This window comes from Myotis davidii, unplaced genomic scaffold (assembly GCF_000327345.1).
Source record: "Myotis davidii unplaced genomic scaffold, ASM32734v1 scaffold515, whole genome shotgun sequence".
Lineage (NCBI taxonomy): Eukaryota > Metazoa > Chordata > Mammalia > Chiroptera > Vespertilionidae > Myotis > Myotis davidii.
In genome coordinates this window covers 413,560-433,110 of record NW_006286242.1, presented here as the reverse complement: position 1 = coordinate 433,110, position 19,551 = coordinate 413,560, and the positions used below count along the sequence as shown (strand labels likewise).

Here is a 19,551-nt window from a genome sequence, read left to right as displayed (position 1 = left end):
TCACTTAGCATAATAATCTCTGTGACCTGACCTTACTGAAGGATAGCAAATATCAAATCATAATTTGTGACCCAGAAGTAAACCCAGGATTGTAACGAAAAACTCTGTACACGGTTTTTTATTTCCTAAAAAAGTCTGATATCCCCAGTGATTACCTTAACAAAGGGGCATGGGATTTACTATCTGTATGCCAACATGGGCTGTAATTTAAAAGAGTTATTTGTTTAAAATAAGTAACTGCAATGTTGCTGTAACCAAGAAACTTTTGCCAAATTACTTCTTCAAAATGTCACTTTGTTTCATTGCATTCACTCTTTTGAGGGAATGAATTACACTGCAGGAAACTGTCCACAGATTGTGCCCATGTGTACACATTCCACAAATCTACAAACCAAATGGCTTTAAAACCAATTATATATGCTATAAAAGCAAAAACGTTTAAGTCAGGTTAGCACTGCCCTGGAATAAGCCAAGAACAGGAGAAAGAAAAGAGGAGGAAAGAAAGGTGGTAAGGGAGATAGGAAGAGAGCAGAGAGAAGGAACCTGAACTCTTTGTCAGAGGAAAGGACAGAGTCAGCTCCCTAAGTAATTAGTGCTCCAATTTATCAACTCTGTTTTGGGGGACAGATTTGGAAAGCAAGGAACTGCTGTTAAGTTAAATATTCCCTGAGAAATGACTGATATTCCAGTAGGAAAAGGAACTGACTTAGTTTCCCAAATCGATTTATGGGCGTAAAGAATATTTTCTTACCACATACACTCCCGAATGAGATGCTGGCTACTGCACCACAAATTTATATTCTTTTGGGATAAACCCTTTGACAGAAACAAAGCAGCTATAGATTTTTAAGGCAATGTTTACATTTTTAATGTGGTTACTAAATAACATAAAATTACTATGTTTATTGGACAGCAATTATTTTCACAGGGGCAGTGGAAGCAATTTAGAATCCTGTCTCTGTTTCCTGCCTCCTGTATTCCCATAGGCTACAACTCATGGGACCATGCCTACTGCACACAAAAGCTTGAGGGGACTAAGTGTAAAATGTGTGGTAACCATGAATATGTGCTGTTTGATGAAATTGTGCAGAAAATGATGACCCGGCTGTAAAGCCAGCTCCTTTCCACCTTGGTGGAAAAGACGGAAGGTTCTGGTGCTCACTCCCCTGAGCCGGCCCACACAGCGAGGTCCCACCCGCATACCACAGGTCAAGACTGTCCTTGTTCTCCAGGGCAGCATTCAGACACCAGCACGCAGTGGTGTTTCTCAAGCACTCCTCAGCTGCCTGGGGACTGTCTTAAGACAGATCAGGTTTAAGGCACCTCACATCTGAGCAGAGTGGAGGTGTGACAGAAATGTACTGCTGGCCCTTGGGAAGAATTCAAGGCAAGGACTTATCAGAGGCCAAGTGAAACCATTTGTTCTCCACAGAACTTGAGATGTCTCACTGTCTGCTACGAAAGCCTAAAATAGATCGACTTATTTTAACTTCAAAGAGCTGATTGTCTCTGGCCAAAGTGAATGAGGTCACTGAGGACGGGTGGAGCAGTGAGTTCACCATTGCTTCCATTAGTCCAGAGCATCATTCACACTCAAGCCCAGTCATGCTCAGAGCCCCAGTGCTTCTGTGGACTGGGATTTCCACTCCACCGGCAACTGCAGTCACCTTCTCCCATCGCTTGACTTCTAAGTCCCTTAGTCAAGTGTTAAGGTAGCTCAGATCACTTCCTCTACTCACAGCCTCTGGTGTGCAGAGCCTCAGATGACCTGTCTTCTAAGTGAGTGGAGCATTTATCTCCTTGCACTCTCCGTGATGAATCTATCTAGCTTTGTGTTTTGTAGCTTTATTTGAATTTTCACCTGGCCATTGCGCCTACCATCTATCTTCTCAGGCTTCTTTGTATCTTCCAAAATGACATAAGTGTTAATGTTATTTTTGAACTACTGATTTCAAGACTTTTAAAAATAAAGTTTGTGGGCAATGGGACCTAGTTGAAGGGCCCAATTTTCTTTCACTTCAGGATCTCATTCTTAAAATCTCATTCTTTACATGTATGCAAATCCAAAAATCACATGGGATTTTATTTGAGAAATTTACTAATGACTGAGAATTAAATGTTTTAAGTCATTATCTTTAATATCATGTATGTTTCAAAAGAGAGAATTCAAATTGCTATTCCAATTTGACCTATAAAGACACTGAAATACTATATAAAATAGTGTCAGAACTCCCACCTTGCAGTTCTGTGTGCAAACATATTTGTTTCTTAATGTATGAGGGCCACATTCACAATTTCCCTCTTACAGATGCTTAAGTTGGTTTAGAACTAGAAGGGGTCCTGGTGATCATCTGGTAGAAAGTTTTTTTTTTCTGTTTGAAGACTTTTGATGCTGCCTGTGGATGTGCCTGCCCCAGGTGTTCCCCTTGCCTCCAGCCAGCAAGACTTCGGCAATCACCAGGCCAAGCAGCAGGAAAGCCAATATCTGTTTTGAAAGTGTGCACTAACTGGTCAAATGCTGGTCATCATTACATTAGTAATTTAACAAATAATTACTACTTCTGCATATCAAATCCTTGCCAGTAATAACAATCCGTTACTTAATTTTATTTAAACTTGTAATATATCTTCCTGTATATTCTCAATAAAAGGCATACCTGCTCATTGTGAAATTTGCTTACAATTATGAAATAAGGTTTCACTGAGCACAAAATTATGTCTCTATTTTGTATATTTAGGTTTTAAATCTCAGTATAGGACATTTAAGTCCATACTTTATATGCAACATATAAAGTGTTAGTGGTCAATTAAAGTTGTTCATTATAAAGGCTTTATTAATAATATTGTAGAGTCAGAATTCATTTAAGAAGGTTTTAAACTGAAGTAAAAGTACACACTTCAGAATTTTGGAACTTGTTTGCCAATACATTATGCAGGTGGTGCTATTCCCAGTTCTATGACATCTCAAGACTTTACCTTTTGATCACCTGAAGCTGCTGTGAAACAGACTTTAAGTGTGAACTCAACAAGCAAGGAAGTGCTAGCGCCTCACAAAGCAGTCAGTGATCAGTGAAGTCTTGCATGCCTGTTTGATGCACTTCCAAGCATGATGTCAGTGCTTTTCCTAACACGGAAAACGTTACCTTCTTCTTGAGTGACTGTTCCACTTCTTGTATGTGCAGGCTACTCGCAACGGTCGCTTTGCTGTACTCCTGCTTTCTGGTAAGTCTGTTTTTCCAATCTTCCTCCCCACTCTTCTTCAGCAGTGCTAATCTAAGAGGAAAACATGTCAACCGAAGAGTTCAGCAACAAACTCTCACTTGTAATAAAACCATAATGTAGATAACTTAGAAGTCTTTGGCTATTAAATAACCACAGTTACCTAATTTTAATCTCTCTAAATTTCATTTATTCTGAAGTATGTCTAAAAAAATAATATAGGCATCCCCTTTCTAAGATGGCCCCCAAAATTTTAAAGTTGACAGATATGCAAAGCTGTAATTTGACTTGCCAGATAAAAACTGCATTATCATTCCACTAAAGGAATAGCTGTGATTTTTCCTTCTTTTTGGGCTGAGGGCATGACCCCAGAGAAACATGTATGCTAATGGCCCCTTTCGGTCACTTGATGAAACAACATTTAATGACTTGCTAGGTAGTAACTTACTTGCAGAAAATATAGCAGAAATTGGTTTAAAAACTTAAAAGCTGACCATCTCTTAATATCATATCTTTCAATTACAGGGAAAGAAGATGTTTAAGATTGTTTCTCTTCCTGTATCCTAAGCCCTGTTTTTACTCTCCAAACAAACTTGGTCTTTCCAATCTATCCTCTTAATACAGAAGCTTCTCTACAAACCCACTTTAAAAATTATTACTTCAACTTTCCTCAGGGGAAAGCTATACATAAAAAAAGAATCTAATTAACTGAGACTTTTACCTAACCTACTTTATTTCAACTCTAGTGTGACTTGATATAAAGCTGGTTGGATGTTATAACCTGTGAAAGGTTCTTTTGGTGAACATGAGGCTGTTTCAGCTGACTCTATTATAGCGAGTGAAGAATACTTACCAGTGGTTCTCAACCTTCTGGCCCTTTAAAGACAGTTCCTCATGTTGTGACCCAACCATAAAATTATTTTCGTTGCTACTTCATAACTGTAATGTTGCTACTGTTATGAATCTTAATGTAAATATCTGATATGCAGGATGGTCTTAGGTGACCCCTGTGAAAGGGCCGTTCGACCACCAAAGTGGTCGCGACCCACAGGTTGAGGACCGCTGACTTGGACAAACATGGAAAAGATAAAAGGCAAAAAAAAAAAAAATGGTGATCCTTAAACTCACATGAGCTGATGCTCAACGACTTTAAAGATTGGGAAAAAAAATGATTAAACCCCCTTTAGACTCTCTTGCCCTCTCTGCCCAGCCTGCTGGGATATGCCTTTTAAACATCATTAGCACATGCCCGCATACAGCACAGCAGCTCTAGCCTGGCTGTCAACTTGGGTTAGGTAGCCTGGTCTCCCTTCCTTACTGGTCACTTTGGGAACTGGACTAGATGGTCTCAAAGGGCCCTTCAATTAAGTTTCCTGATTCGATTAAATATTTGAATTGGAGATGGGATGTGATATACTCCATGATAAAAGTTTTGTTAAACAAATAAGAAAAACTTTGCAGTGCTTAATAATCCATCTACATTTATAAATTCATACATAATCACACCTTATACTTGCCCATTCATTCAGTCAAATAATGGAAAGTAAGCCATGAAGAAAAGAACCCCCGCAAAGTGAGCAGGATCTTCAGATCCCCACCCCAATCACTTCCTTCCCCTTTTTTTCTCTTCCTTTATGCTTCATTACAGCAGTTAGACCTCAAATGTCCATTCCATAAAACTGGTATAATGCCACCTTACCTATCTACCTGTGATATTGTGATTTATAAGAAGAAATAGATATTTTGTCTTTGGCCCAGTTTCCGGCACAGAACTCCTAAAACTCCTGGAATTTCCTAAGTGTCTTTTATTATTAATGGCGTGACTTCGGGGAAGCACATGAGTATAGGGGCTGATGCCAGGAAAACCAACCATATGATTAGAAGGCTGAAACTTTTAGCTCTACCCCTTGATCTCTCCAGAGAGGAGAGATCCTGAAGATTGATTAAATCATTGACTATTTGCAACTGAACTGAATAGTGCTTATGTAATGAAGCCTTCATAAAAACCCAAAAGAACAGGGTTCGGAGAGCTCTTGAGTTGGTGGAACATGGAGACTTGGGGAGAGTGGTGTGCTTGGAGAGGATGTGGAAGCTCTATGCCCTTTCCCACACACCTTGCCCTACACATCTCTTCCATTGGCTGTTCCTGAGTCACATGCTTTCATGGTAAACTAGTGATCTAGTAAGTAAGTGTTTCTCTGAGTTCTATGAGCTGCTCTAGCAAATTAATCAACCCAAGGAGGGGGTCGTGGGAACCTCTGAATTACAGCTAGTAAGAAGTACAACCTGGACTTGTGAATGGCATCTGAATTGGGGGTGGGAGGCAGTCTTGTAGGACTGAGTCTTTAAACTGTGGTATCTGATGCTAACTCCAGATAGAGTATCAGAACTGAGTTGAATTATAGGATACCCAGCTGGTGTTAGAATTGCTTGGCTATGGGAGAAAAAACACATACATTGGAAATTGAAGTCAGAATCTTACTAAGAGAGCCCCCATTTGGCTCAAGAATCAATTTAGCCTTAAATTCTATAATCAATGATGTTTGACAAGACTCTGCATGGTTCAAGGGCTAGTTCATGTACTTGAAAACAAATTCTAAATTCCTTTCAGTGTTTTCATCTGAAGTTCAGTCTATATATACCTAAGCTTTATCTTTTCTCCAATTATCCTCAATGAGTCAGCTTTTTCTAATAAAAAAGAAGAATCTAACAAAGTCAAATCATGAAAAGATATAATTATTATTTGCATACTGCAGTAGAGCTTTCAGAGTTTTCAAAGTATCTATACATGGGACTTTCAAAAAGTAAATGTGCCAGTATTTTTACAGCCAAATAAAGAGGTGCTTCTAATTCATCATCCTGTGCAGACAGACAGTCATCTCACATCTTTCATACAAACTGGTCTCGTCTCTTCACCCTTGATGTAGACCAGTAGTAATTCATCTTGGCCATCTACACTTTTAAACCAATTAGATTTGATTTTGAATGATTTGAGAGAATTTAAAAAAATAAGAAATTCATCCTCAGGAGTTAGGTTTATTAAAAATAATGCACTACAGTTTTTGAGGACCTTCTCAAAAAAAAGCTCCCAATTTCTTGGAGCAATGACAACATCATCTAAATAATCATTTGGTTTCCCTAGTGTCTGATTTGAGGAATTAAAAACTGACTTAGAAAAAATAATGAGTTGTGGAATCTTTAATCACTTATTAGTCTACCTGATAATCTGCTGATCTGCATAGCAGCCTCTAAGAAACTAAATATTGCTATTACCAATCTGACCGACAAGGAACAATGCATGCAGGCCCAGGATTTGGTTGACAGGAGCCACACTGTGTGTCAATAGGACAGGGAGCTGTGGCTCCAAACCAGGCATGTCCTGCCTTCCGCCAGGCTGGTGTCACAGCATTAGCACATGAGCTGACCAGACAGTTTGCCCTCAGGTTTCAGGGGCAGCACAGCACTCTGGCTTTCGTATAATGTTGTCCCTACATCCGGGGTTGGCCTTCAAAGATTCCTCCATTCCAAGAACCTGAAATCTTGCTTCTGGATGTGCTGGCAGGGCCATCATCAGGGACTTCCAAAGACTACAGAGTAACCAAAATAATCTGGATGAAACTGTGGTTCATTTGAGCCCACATGGTACTTGATTCCAGCCCTAGCCTATGGAATGTAAATGACGGATAACTTAAAAATCACACACACTGAAACTTTAATGTATTATTCTGTCCCTTTAGATTTCCTATTGGTGTCCCACAAGCTGAGCAGAGCAAAAGACCTTTCCAACTGCCTTCTTGCCTCCTTTAGTCTCACAACCCTTCTGACTCACTGCAGACCACCGTGTGCTGGAGAGGGCCGAGGAGCTACGTGTCTGGTGTTACACGTGACATAAATGAAGGCCTATGCCATTCAAAGGACTGTCAGCACTTCCAACACCCGCCCAGCCCAAGTGCTATTTGAAGGGCTGTGATGCTGAGAGGCTGGGCATCTGCTTAGTCTGAGGCTGAGAACCTAGTGAGTGGCTCTGCATTAGCCTATTAACCCTGAGGCTTGGCCAGGGCCACCAGAGCATGTGCTTGCCAGGTCGCCTGGGGAAATGTTCACGCCTCTTGCCACGGCCCACACTTTTTTCAGCAAAAATACCATGGGAGGGACAAACCATGTGCCCCTAATCTTCAACCTGTGTTCTTCCCTCTTTAAAAATGTCTCTGCACTTCAGAGAATTACTGCACCTCATAGATTTCAGGTAGGGCTGGACAGCACTGGTTAGTATTTACAATCGCCTTGGCTAGTTTGCAGGCTGAAGGAGTGAACTAACATGTCTTTTAAATGAGGAAAAGCCAGAGACCAAAAAAGGACAGTTAAAGGGGAATGATACCTTCATCACTAATTCTTACATAATCTGGGGCCCTCTAGTGGCGACATCTCCCAGAGGAACCCAGAATCTGCTGGGGAAGCATGAATATAGCCTGTGCTGGGTGGAAGGCAGCAGGGTGGATGGAGGAGCATGGGGGGACCCCAGGACCCCAACTGCTCCCCTAAGTCAGGATTCTGCATGCTGGCAGGAGGCATGGGCGAGTTTTTCAATATTCTTCAACTAAGTCCTCACATCCTACCAATTTCCCAAAGTGAAGGCATGGCTCCTTTGACTTTTTTAGTAATCTCCTCCCTAAATATAAAAGCTCAGATTCGGTTGTTTCAGTAATAGTGGAAATAAGATTCTAAAAGCTAGTGTACTTATAAAGAAGTATAAAAGGTTTTATCCCTAAATAACATAAACATAATTTGATTTGCAATGCTTTTCCAAAGAAGTTCCCAAACAGGAACAATTTACTCTCCAACCATTTGGACAGGTATGAAACAAAGCAGATTGCATTTAAGTTTTATGCTCATTACGGTTCAAACTTGACATTCTAGATGTCAGAAAAAATGAAAAAAGAAAAGGCACTTTGATATATGTTTCTTCTTGAGCATCAATCATATTCTGAAAGAGGAGGTGGAAGAGTTGGAGTCCAGCCCTGCTGTCAGTTCTGGTCACCGTGTGACTCTTGTGGACACTGAAAATGAACCCCTCCTTTGGCCAAATGAGGCAGTCAGAGGAAGTCAGAATAAGGTTTAAAAGTTCTATTTTATCTGTCACCTCAAAAAAGAAAAGTAAACCTCCCAAAATTACATGGATAGCATCCTTATTTTAAATAGGTCAAGTTTCATTATCTCATTTTAACAGAAGGGATTATAAACCCAATTTAGAGGAAAGTAAATGGATTGTAAGGACATATAGTTTTGTTATTTCAGCAAAGTAAAAGTAAAATACCATAACAATCAGGGGGAGCCCAGCTGGCACAGCTCAACGGTTGATAGTCAATCTAGGAACCAGGAGTCACGGTTTGATTCCAGGTCAGGGCATATGGTCAGATTGTGGACTCCATCCTTAGTGAGGGGTGGGGGGTGGGGGGAGGGCAGGAGGCAACCCATCAATGATTCTCTCTCATCACTGATGTTTCTATCTCTCTCCATCTCCCTTCTTCTCTGAAACAGATCATGGGGGATCACTGGCAATATATTTTGTATTAGCATAATTTATTATAAACACAGCTGCTAAATAAAGTGCCCCTCATCCCTTTTCAAACATCATGAAGGCACACTTTGTTTTTTATGTGCTTCACAGATATTGCATGCTTTACAAGTTGAAGGCAAGACCCTCCACCAGTGAAAGAATTAGGGCTCTACTGTGATACTTGCTTTATGGCAGTGGTCTGGAACCAAACCCACAATAAATCTGAAGTATGCCTGTATATTTAACAATTAAACTGAATAGCAGGATATTTAACAAGCGTTCCTTACTATTATGGTTCTGAACAATTTGGAGTCACCCTTGGAGACTGAGAGAGGTTCTGTTTCCCACTCGCCAGAAAGTGCCTGTGCACACACAGTTGATTGCACCCTTCCCAGCAGTTCCCAGAAACCCTGCAGCCATCCTTGAACTCCTCAGTCACCCACAAAGCCTAGGTTAAGAAGCTGCACCTTTATAGCATCTCAAATTTTCTAAAATGAGAGTTTTATAGTAGGAATCAAACTGCTTCCAGAAAGATACAAATACATTAAAATTTATTAAAAATAGCAAATAAACCAATAATTATCACACCATGGATAGACATAAAACTTCACCAAAAGTCCTAAGTCCCAACAGATAGATTATGTACTCCAAGATGGGGAAATATCCCTTAAAAGCCTTTGAGAGAAGGAGTATCTTAGTATTTTCCACTGGAATTTTACCCCAGAAATCCTATTTGATCTACAGAACATCAGAACTGCATATAAGTGATATTCTCATGAATATCCTTAAATGAAATCTCTTTCATCTCACCTAACCGGTTATCAATAGCTGGATCTCTGGGACCCAACTTCTTTGAGCCAGGTGTCCACAGAGGATTCAGGCCAAACAGTTTCCCATATTCAGGACATCAATCCTCTCACTTAGTTTATCCCGTCAGCCCTTCACTGGTGCCTCCTCAGTCTAGTAAGTCTAATTTATTGTGAATTTTAAATAAGATTTAACAACCTTAATAATGCATTTGTTGAAAATGGCATCATCTAGTTAATGTTTTAGGAATTGTTCAAAAGCTCAGCCGGAAAAACAGAGTGAAGAATTTTCATTGTAGTTGGATATATCTATGTAAATAAGAGTGAGCAGAGTCTAACAGAGCAAGAACACTTCTGGGTGGTGGGAGGTGCTAAGGAAGTCTAGGTAGGCAGAACTGTAAATAACTGATGGTAGAAACAATTCTGCTCATCACACCGGGAAATTGACAAGACCTTTCTTGCTGCAGTGTTCCTATCGCTATTATATCTTTTGCTACTTAATTCAACTGAAGGTTAACAAGGAAAATACAACTTGAAATATTTAGCTCCCACTCTCTGTTTCTGTCCCATTTAAATATATCCTATCCTATCAATCCACCATTCTTTTGAATTAAATGATGTTATGATGTTGATACTCAAATGTAAACTTTCATAGCTATTACCTGGTACAAAATTTCTAAAAGCAGTTCATAAAAGGCATCTAATTTACTTTCTATAAAACAAACAAAACTTAGATTTTAATCCCAAAAATTTATATTCTAAATGACCCTGGTCAGTGTAGCTCAGTTGGAGCATTGTCCCAAACACCAAAAGGTGGCAATTTGGATTCCCAGTCAGGGCACATACCCAGGTTCTGGGTATGATCACCCGTCGGGGAGTGTGCGGGAGGCAACTGATTGATGTTTCTCTTACATTGATGTTTTTCTCTATCTACCTCTCCCTAAAAATCAATAATACCTGTACATACTGATTTCCTAAATGAACTTACCTTCATTTTAAATGAATGTATCTTCATTCCCTCAAATAAATATACAAATATGTATTTGTTTATATACATACTAGAGGCCTGGAGCACAAATTCTTGCACAGGTGGGGTCTGGCTAGCCCACCCTGATGGGGGCCGATGGGGTCAGGCCAGCTGGGGGTAGGCTACTAGGGGTGGGGCTGGCTGGGGGGAGGGGCCACAGGAGGTTGAGGTGGGCCAATCAGGACCCCAATAGGGCCGGCTGGCCGCCGCTGTGCACGTCATAGTGACCGGTCATTTTGGTCGGTTGCCTTTTATATATATAGATTTTATATAAACAGTCACAAACACTGAGTACATTAAATGTGATGCCATCTGGATCTGAAAGTGAAAGAGCCAAGCTCTCTGTTCCTATCACTGGTTAGTCAAAAAATTTAATATAAAAAATAAAATAAAACTGTAAACAAATGAAGCAAGCAAATGTCTGTTTCTGTGGTTTCCTCATATGAGTCTGGAACTGGCCCTCATCCAGCCTTACCTGAGCAGGCAGGGAGTCACTGCAATTCACTCTTGACTTCCCCAAAGAATTCTAATATAACAACACATCTCCTTATGTAGCTAGACTCACGATTTCATCCCTTTGCCCATTACTCAGACCTCTCCTTAAAAGTAAGTTGTAATTCCTCCTTAATAGAATCACTTTACCGTCATTAAGTCTAATTACCTTTCTTTAATGGACATGGTTTTGCTGGGTGAATCAAGGCTGCCCTCCACTGTTGGCATTCTGATCTCTCCAGCAGCAAACATTGCACATGGATTCTTACAGTGCTTCTCCTGTGGGAGCTCTGCAGGCTCTTGCTGCTTCCAGGACACTGGGGCTGCAGCTTGAGCAACACTGTGTCCAGCAACTGTGCCGCTCTGCTCAGGAGTGGGTTCCCCGAACTCTGACACTGGGAAGGAAAGGAGTGCCGTCAGCACTTACTCCTCCAGGCAAGCATTCTTCCAGCTGTTCACCCCCCAACAGGCCTGCATTTGCAGTGTAGTCTGTGGGCACATAGCCGGCTACCCAATCCACTGGAATTTATGCTAATCTGTGGCAACTATATGCTGTGAGAAAACCAAACTTCCCAGTGGGCTACTCCATACAGCAAAAAATTGATCTTTTCCTGTGTGTAAAACACAGGAAGTTAGCTTTAACTATAAACTACAAAATGTTTCTGTTAGGTTTGATCGAGCAATTGAATTGATACCCCTCCCCTGGGAACTGGCTTTTTAGGTCATTTCACTATGGACATTCCCTTCGCTTAGACCACATTTCACTTGGGGCGACCACATTCCGTTATCTCCTCTCTGGGTATGCATAAAGAAGTCTCCGCCCAGAAAAAGCCTGCCAAAATCCTTTAAAAGCCGCTGACTCCTGTCACCTGGGGCTGGAGCCATCCAGGCTCAGCCACCTGGTGTGCAGATGATTGAATAAATTCGTAATCCCTCACCATTCTGGCCTGTGCATTCCTCCTTTGGCGACCTAACAGTTTCTACTCCTCCAGATTGTACTTTTGAATGGGCCATAGCCACAAGCCAAAACCACTATTTTAACTTAGTATCATTTTATGTAAATGAAAAAAGAGAAAGTACCTTGTAAAAAGAGCTTGCTAGCCTACATACGAGGAAGGCAGAAGAGCCTGGAAATCCACGGCCTGGGTTCAAATCCTGCTCCCCTGCACTTGCCCAGCCCTGGACATTTGGGGTCATCAACTCATAAAAGGGGCCAACAGAGCTAGCAGTTGACAAGGCTGTTATGTGTTTTAAGGTGACCAAAGATGTCAAATACCCTTATCAAGATGTGTGCAAGAGCTTCAGGTATTTTTATTGCTGACAAATTTATAATCCACCAAATAAGTGAAATTCAAGAGGAAGAAAAGTCTGGGGAAGAGTAGGACCCACAGTAAAATTTTAATCAGCTAGTTATAAAGTGCCTTTATAATTTAATTAGAAACAATCATAAATACATGCAAACAATCCATCAGAAACTAAAAGCCCAGTCGGTTTCTCCAACTTTAGGAGCAGTAGCAACTTACCTCTCAGCGAAAACTTCCTCTTTGTGACATTCTCCATGTCCACCTTCTCTTCAAAGGGCTGCCTGCCCTTCAAGTCTGGGTTCTCTTGTATGGTGCTTTTGGCAGTGGAAAACTCCTCATCGCCAGGGTGGGAGACAGGGGCATTTGGTAGCTCTAGGCTTCCTTTTCTCAGAACATCATATTTAGGTTCTTTATGGCTGTCTCCTTTCTGGACTGAATTGAGGATAGGGTAGGATGGCTCTGCTTCCTCAAAGGATCCGTTTTTAACACCACCATCTCTACCTGTCAAGACTCTCCTGCTTTCCGTTTCTCCATAATCTCTAAACATACCTTTGCTCCCACTGCCCTCTACTGAAGGCTGACAGGATTGGGGCTTCAGAGTGCTTCTAATCGAAGACTCTACATTTTCTATTGAAGAAGGAAACTTATAGGCAGTGACACTTGTGTTGTCATCCATGGATGGCTTTGTCCTAAGGTCCCCTGCGTACATAGGAGTGATTGTAGATGCCATGGTGGACACAGAAGTATTAACAGTGGGCGAGAAAGGAATGAGCTTTCCACTTTGTACCTGGGAGGACAGAGTGAAAAAGGGAAAAGCTGATTTAAAAATAATTTCTATGTAAACCCCTATGTATGGATTGACCTACTGAAATACTACATTTGGTGCAGTTTTACTGCTTGACTTGTGGGAAACCAAAGCTAGCCACAGTTACACACTGCATCTCATTAATCAAATCATCTGGGTGAAAAGCAGACTGGGTGTCCTATTTTTCTCTCCCAAACAGGAACAATCCAGATGATTTCAGCAAGCAAATTACAAAAACAAGTAAAGAGAAACATACTTGACATGGTGACTTTCTTAGGAATGAAGACATTACCAAGTCATCTACAAGTAACACAGTGTACAGGTACACCACCTTCATTATATCACTAACCTGAGATACCGGTGCTCCTATAGTTTAAGAACATACAAGAAAACTGTAATTTGATGACAGTGTACCCACCTGTTCCACCTCTCCAAGCGTTACCGGCTGAGTTTGATAGCGAGCATTCATTCTCCTCTGTCTCGTGTCTATTCTGTTTCGGGTAGAAATAGCCTTTGAGACTGGCTGGGACAATTTGTTAAACAAGGCCAACTTCTCTGCCAAGCTTAGTGTGGAGGAATCAGGTTCACCTTGTTCAGCAGAATCTTTGCCCTCATTTGCCTGGTCTCTGGCTAAAGCCTTTTGGTGAGCAGATGCCTGCAATCTGAAAGGGAAAAAAAGTCAGTAACACAAGTGAAAACAGACACAAGCCCACTGCTAATTTTATATGTTAACTTTCTTTCAAGTGTCAGTTTTGAAAAGGGCTTTATTTTTGCCCAGCTACATTTAAGACAGGTGCAGGCAGTTGTTTGGCTATTAAAGGAGACCTTAAAAGCAGAGCAGTTGGGGTACACTAGCTTTGTCAATTTCACAAAGGGCAGATTTTTAGCTCTGAATTATCTCTAAAAATTGAATTTCCTGTTTTAAGAAATGGAGGTCAGCTTGGACATACCTTATTTTTGAGAAAAAAACTTGTATTGTTAATATCAATAATAAATAAGGCTAAAAGGAACCTTAAGGCATCAGCTGTGGCATATTTAGACCTTATCTTGATATGTGGTTCATAAGATGGTCTTTTCATTTAAAATAATTAGCAAATAGAATAATCATGCTGTCCACAACATTATCCACAACACAGGGTTTTGATTTTCACTTGTTAAACACAAATGGCTTAATTTTAAGATTCTTTCACTCCTGCTTCTAGGTCAGTGGTTCTCAACCTTGGCTGCACATTAGAATCACCTGGGAATCTTTTTAAAATCCTGATTTCTGAGCCTCACCCTCCGGAAATTCTGTTTCTTTGTTATGGGGTGGGGCCACAACATTAGTAACAAAGAAACAGAATTTCCGGAGGATGAGGCCCAGAAATCAGGATTTTAAAAAGATTCCCAGGTGATTCTAATGTGCAGCCAAGGTTGAGAACCACTGCTAGCACTTTCTCTCATAGGTTTAAATCATTGGCTGATAGGACTCTTGTGTTCTACTTTATGTACTTCTGTACTGGCTGAAATTTTATAGTGAATGGGTATTTTTATAATTAGACATTAGAGATTAAAAACACAAAAACTCTCCAGCGGGAAAAAGTCTGTAATTCCCAGTAACTTGAAACATTAAGGAAATTTCAGACAATGGAAAGTCCTTCTGGCTCTCAGGCAGAGAAGACTTCCAGTTACATGGCCATGGTGACTCCCTAAAGGTTTAAGACAAGCCCCCTCTGCCACTGGCAAATCCAATTCTCAGTCCAGTAAATAGTATATTCTGCCTTGACTCCAATTAATTACCACTGCACATGTTGTCCCAGACAAAAGAGCAGTGTCAGTGTTCCAAAACACTAATCAAGATGGCAATAGGCACCCTGTCTTGGTGTCTTTCCTGAGGTCAACAGGTGAACTGGGAGGGCAACCTCAACCTCCTTCCCAAGTGAGGTCTCAGGTTCTGGGCTGTGCCAGCTTTTATTTCTTTTAGTCTTATTTTTAGCCTTTGTATTTTGGCCCATAATAGCAAAATAAAAGGGCTATTTACATACGTTAAGGACATAATTTTAAAACATGATAATGAAACATCTTTCAGACACTATAAATTCTTAATATCCTAATTCCCAAATATAAAGGCATTGTCTATAATTAGAAACAGATAGGATTGTTTTTAACACCTATTTGTGTCTACATGTTTTTTTTTTTTAAAATCCTGAGTATTATCAGAATTTCAACATTCACATTAACTCCCATTTTCTATTAATCTTTATTAAGTGCTAGTACTTTATATTGAAGAATGACATTTCTTAGGGATGGCTATGTTTATGAAAAACAGAAACAAAGCAAATGGATAAGTGAATTAGTGTGATCCTTGTTCCAACACATCATGGATGCAGATAGATGAGATGTTTCCTCATGCAGGCCTACATGAAGCTATCAGTGTCTTGAACTATGACAAAACATTCCTGGAACAACTCATTGCACTAACTTGTTGTCAAAGAAATGAAAGCCATTCAAGATTTTCAGACTCGTCTGTAGTCTACCACCTTTGCCCTCAGGCCACATGCTGCTATTGCTGTCCAGTACCTGGCAGGCTGCACAGTGCTCTTAGCTACAGTGGGACTAGGAAGTCTTGTCAATACAGGGTGGGTGGCCACAGAGCACGAAGCAGGGAGAGGTTCACTTTAAAGCAATTGCCAAAGAAGGAAAATTCATAAGGAGAGAGAAGAAAAGAAGCATTAAGGAAAGCATAGTTTTCCATCCAGAAATGTGAAATCAAATATTTTTTTAAGAATTATTTATTCATTACTTTGGGAAAACCACTAAAGAACTTGAAAAGCAATAACAAACTTAGAAAATAACAGACAGAGACTACTCAAAGTAAATGGAATGAGAATAGGCTATCTTTAGAAGAAATGAACTGGCTTAAAAAAGTAATTTAAAAGAAAACTAATGTCAACCACCAGGATATCAGTAGATTATACCCATTTTTAAAATGTTTTTCTCAATCTGTATTTTTTAAAAGAATCAGTGTCCTCATATAATCTATGGGCACATCAAAGTAGACTCAGTGAGCCTTACATGGTAATAATTTTTGCTTATTTACCATTTTGCTTCCATGGGTAGATGTTTTGTGTTTATATGGCCACTCAGATATTAAAAAATAAAATTTAAATTGAAAAGAAACTGATTTGCTAAGAGTTCCTCATGGGTATAGGATGTATTTATCCACAAATATACCAAAATGTTGAGCAATAGCTAAGGAAAGAAGTGAAGGCAGCTGACCAAACAGCAGGTTCACAGGAGTGAGAGGCACTCCATTTTTTCAAAAAGCATTGGCAAAATAGTCTTGCCTTTTGATTTGTGTGTGTGTGTGTGTGTGTGTGTGTGTCCAAGAGAAGCACAAAAACAATTTTCTAAAAACTAATAAAAGTAGCCCTGGCCAGTGTGCTCACTGGTTAGAGCACCAGCCCATGCACTGAAGATTAAGGGTTCAATTCCCAGTCAAGGGCATGTACCTGGGTTGCAAACTCAATCCCCAACCCTAGCCAGGCTCCTGAGGGAGGCAACCAATCAATGTGTCTCTCTCACATCGATGTTTCTCTCTCTCACCCACTTCCTCCATTCCTCCTACTCTCTCTAAAAATCAATGGAAAAAATATCCTCAGGTGAGGATTAATAACAACAACAAAAAACAACAACAACCAATAAAAGTTTTTACTTGATGGAAGTGATTATCCCTGAATGAATGAATGAATGAATGAATTTGGGAAATCCATTCTGAACATATTAGAACACAGTGCTCAAAAATTACTTCATATTGTTTAAAGGGTTATCAAACTTCCAGTTAATTTTTTAAATTTTGATTATATAAAAACAAAAAGAATCCTTCACTTTTTGAGATATATACACAAATATTAGTGGGAGAAATGATATCTTGGGTTTGCTTGAAAATAATGCAAGAGAAAAGGGGAAGTGGATGGGAATATACTGTAGGTACAGCAGGAGTTGATGACTGACTGTTGAAACTGGGTGATAAGTACATAGGGTTCATTATATTAATATATTTACTTTCATTTTGTAAATTTTCCATTGTAAAAGAGTTAAAAAATGCAGAGACAAAAAAAAATTAAACAAAATTCCTCTTCATGTTTTTCTAGTAGATACAATAGATAACACATCCCAGTATGAGGTTCAGAGAGATCCCAGTAAGAAAAATTCCTAAACACTTACTTCTCGATGGCTTCTAACTAAACCATCTCCCAATCACCTCGTTTTCTTTATTAGTCTTCAAATGTCTTTTAAAAAGAAGACATTACAGCCAAGGCCAAAAGGCAGAGGGGAGACTCACGTGGCTGCCATGACCACCTCCTCGGAGGTCACGGGCTGGGTGTGGGATCTGTCCTGCAGACGCCGCAGCCTCTGCTCCACGGCCGCGTTTCTCGAACCTCGCTTTGGAACATTTTTCTCATCAAATGACTTTTCCATTTCCTGAGATCAGAAACATTGTGGAATCCTCATGAATTCGAGAAAAGGAAATTGGGGCAGCAAAATGTTTCTACCTTGTTCCCCTACCCGGGGAAATACCCAAGAGGTTTGAATCAGTATTGGAAATGAACATTTGTGCTGTGTCAGCGGGTGGTCACATCAGTCAAGGATCTGAAGAGAGGTGAGCCACAGAGGGCCCAGGTGCAGGACACAGTGGATGCCTCCCTCAGGACGGGGGCAGTTGCTACTCAAACGCTTCAGCACATCTTACCCGGAAAAGCAGCCTCTTGGCAGCAACACTCAGTTTGGCTCGTTCATCTACCTTTTCTTCATCTGTAAGTAAAAAGCCATAAAATAAATACTAGACATCATTAAAAAAATGCATGTAAAGAGTCTAAAAAGTTCCTCAAGGCTGACCTGGAAACCCTTTGAATATAAGAATGGAAGTACCAAAAATTACAGTTGGCAGTATTTCCCCTTTGCAGGGAGCCTATTCTGCTCAGTGAAAAGGTGCTCACTTCCATTGTAATTAACCAAACAAAATTTTGTCTGGATAGTAATTCTCTATTGTTCTATTTGACAAGTTGAGATTTAATAATAGTTTTTTAGGGGAAAGAATGTCTCCTCCTTATTATTCAATAGCAGTAGCAGCAATAGCAAGAAACCTACTTATTTGGAGCAAATCAGTTGTTTTATTATTGCTGACTCATCAATTTTCTAACTCTCTCAAAGATAACAGAAAGATCCTCTGAAAACCCAAACTAGGTTTTGTTATATTGACAGAAAGAATGCCTGCAAAAGAGTAAGAAATAGGTATGCATGATAATCTCATTCTCAAAAAAGCAAAAATCATATTTAAATCTAATCCGGGGGAGATGATAAAGAAGCAAAAGGAAAACAGATACTTGCCCTCAGCAGTTGGCATTTCTGAATTTGAAGTAGACCTAGGAAAGACATTAACAAGTAATAATAAAAAATTAGCTGGTGGGAGTAGAAGGTCCATATAAATTATTATAAAAATAAAAATACAATTAAAATTTCTTAAAGAATATCATCCTGATAGTAATTGTAGTTGTGAATATATATGTACAGTTAACAGACACCATGGAGTGCATGTGCACACAGCCCAGCCAAGTGGACACCTTGTGGAGACAAATCAGAAGCAAATGTGACTTATTTAACATGACCGATGGTAATTTTTTAGACAAACCTTATCATTTCCAGGGATAATCAAGTGATAATATAAAACTCAAATAAAACAAGCAGGCAGACATTTTATAAATGAATATTCCTCAGTTATTTTAAAATATGGTGAATACTCCACTTGGATTCTAACTTAACAAGGACATAAAAAATTAAAAACATTAAATGAAGAAAAATTTTTCTTCTTATAGTTTGAGTGCAATTTAAAACAGTATCTTGGGATTCTGTTGTCAAGGACAACATAATTTAAAAATACATTTATATAAACCAAGTAAATATCCCTTATCGATTAGATGGAAGAACTAAGGAATCATCACATCCCATTTAAACAGCATCAGCATCATCCCTGTGATGAAAATCCTGTATGAGTTAAGTTCCTAGACAGACATGTGCCTACCTATCTGATTCCTTTCGTTCTGCTGAGGTTATAGGTTGAGTTCTAAATCTCTCAGAAGTTTTTCTACTTTCACCAGGAGAAAAATAGCGCCGTGGTTTCTGGGACCCTCTCTCCCGTTCCACACTGGTAGGCAAGCCAACTCCTTTGGTTGACCTCTCAAGCCGTGATTGGCTTTTAGAATCATCAGGAGAGAGGATATAGCAGGGGATCGGGGAGATGAGAGAGAGAGAGAGAGAGAGAGAGAGAGAGAGAGAGAGAGAGAGAGAGAGAAGAGAGAGAC

At 39.9% G+C, this 19,551-nt stretch overlaps 1 protein-coding gene across 9 annotated transcripts in view; it reads right to left on the bottom strand.

The window, feature by feature from the left end:
- Positions 1-19,551, bottom strand: part of SVIL (supervillin) — a 96,284-nt gene that overhangs the window by 50,953 nt on the left and 25,780 nt on the right. For 3 of the 9 annotated variants that reach the window (XM_006757520.2, XM_015559928.1, XM_015559930.1), the window contains 9 exons: positions 19,272-19,442; positions 18,581-18,615; positions 17,943-18,004; positions 17,535-17,674; positions 15,770-15,865; positions 13,629-13,872; positions 12,625-13,192; positions 11,271-11,496; positions 3,144-3,273 (listed from right to left, as the gene is read on the bottom strand). In XM_006757520.2, the coding sequence (XP_006757583.1) occupies positions 3,144-3,273; positions 11,271-11,496; positions 12,625-13,192; positions 13,629-13,872; positions 15,770-15,865; positions 17,535-17,674; positions 17,943-18,004; positions 18,581-18,615; positions 19,272-19,442 (1,672 nt within the window). The remainder of the gene's footprint in view (positions 1-3,143; positions 3,274-11,270; positions 11,497-12,624; positions 13,193-13,628; positions 13,873-15,769; positions 15,866-17,534; positions 17,675-17,942; positions 18,005-18,580; positions 18,616-19,271; positions 19,443-19,551) is intronic. The other 6 variants (XM_015559929.1, XM_015559931.1, XM_015559932.1 and 3 more) reach the window with 3 other exon arrangements.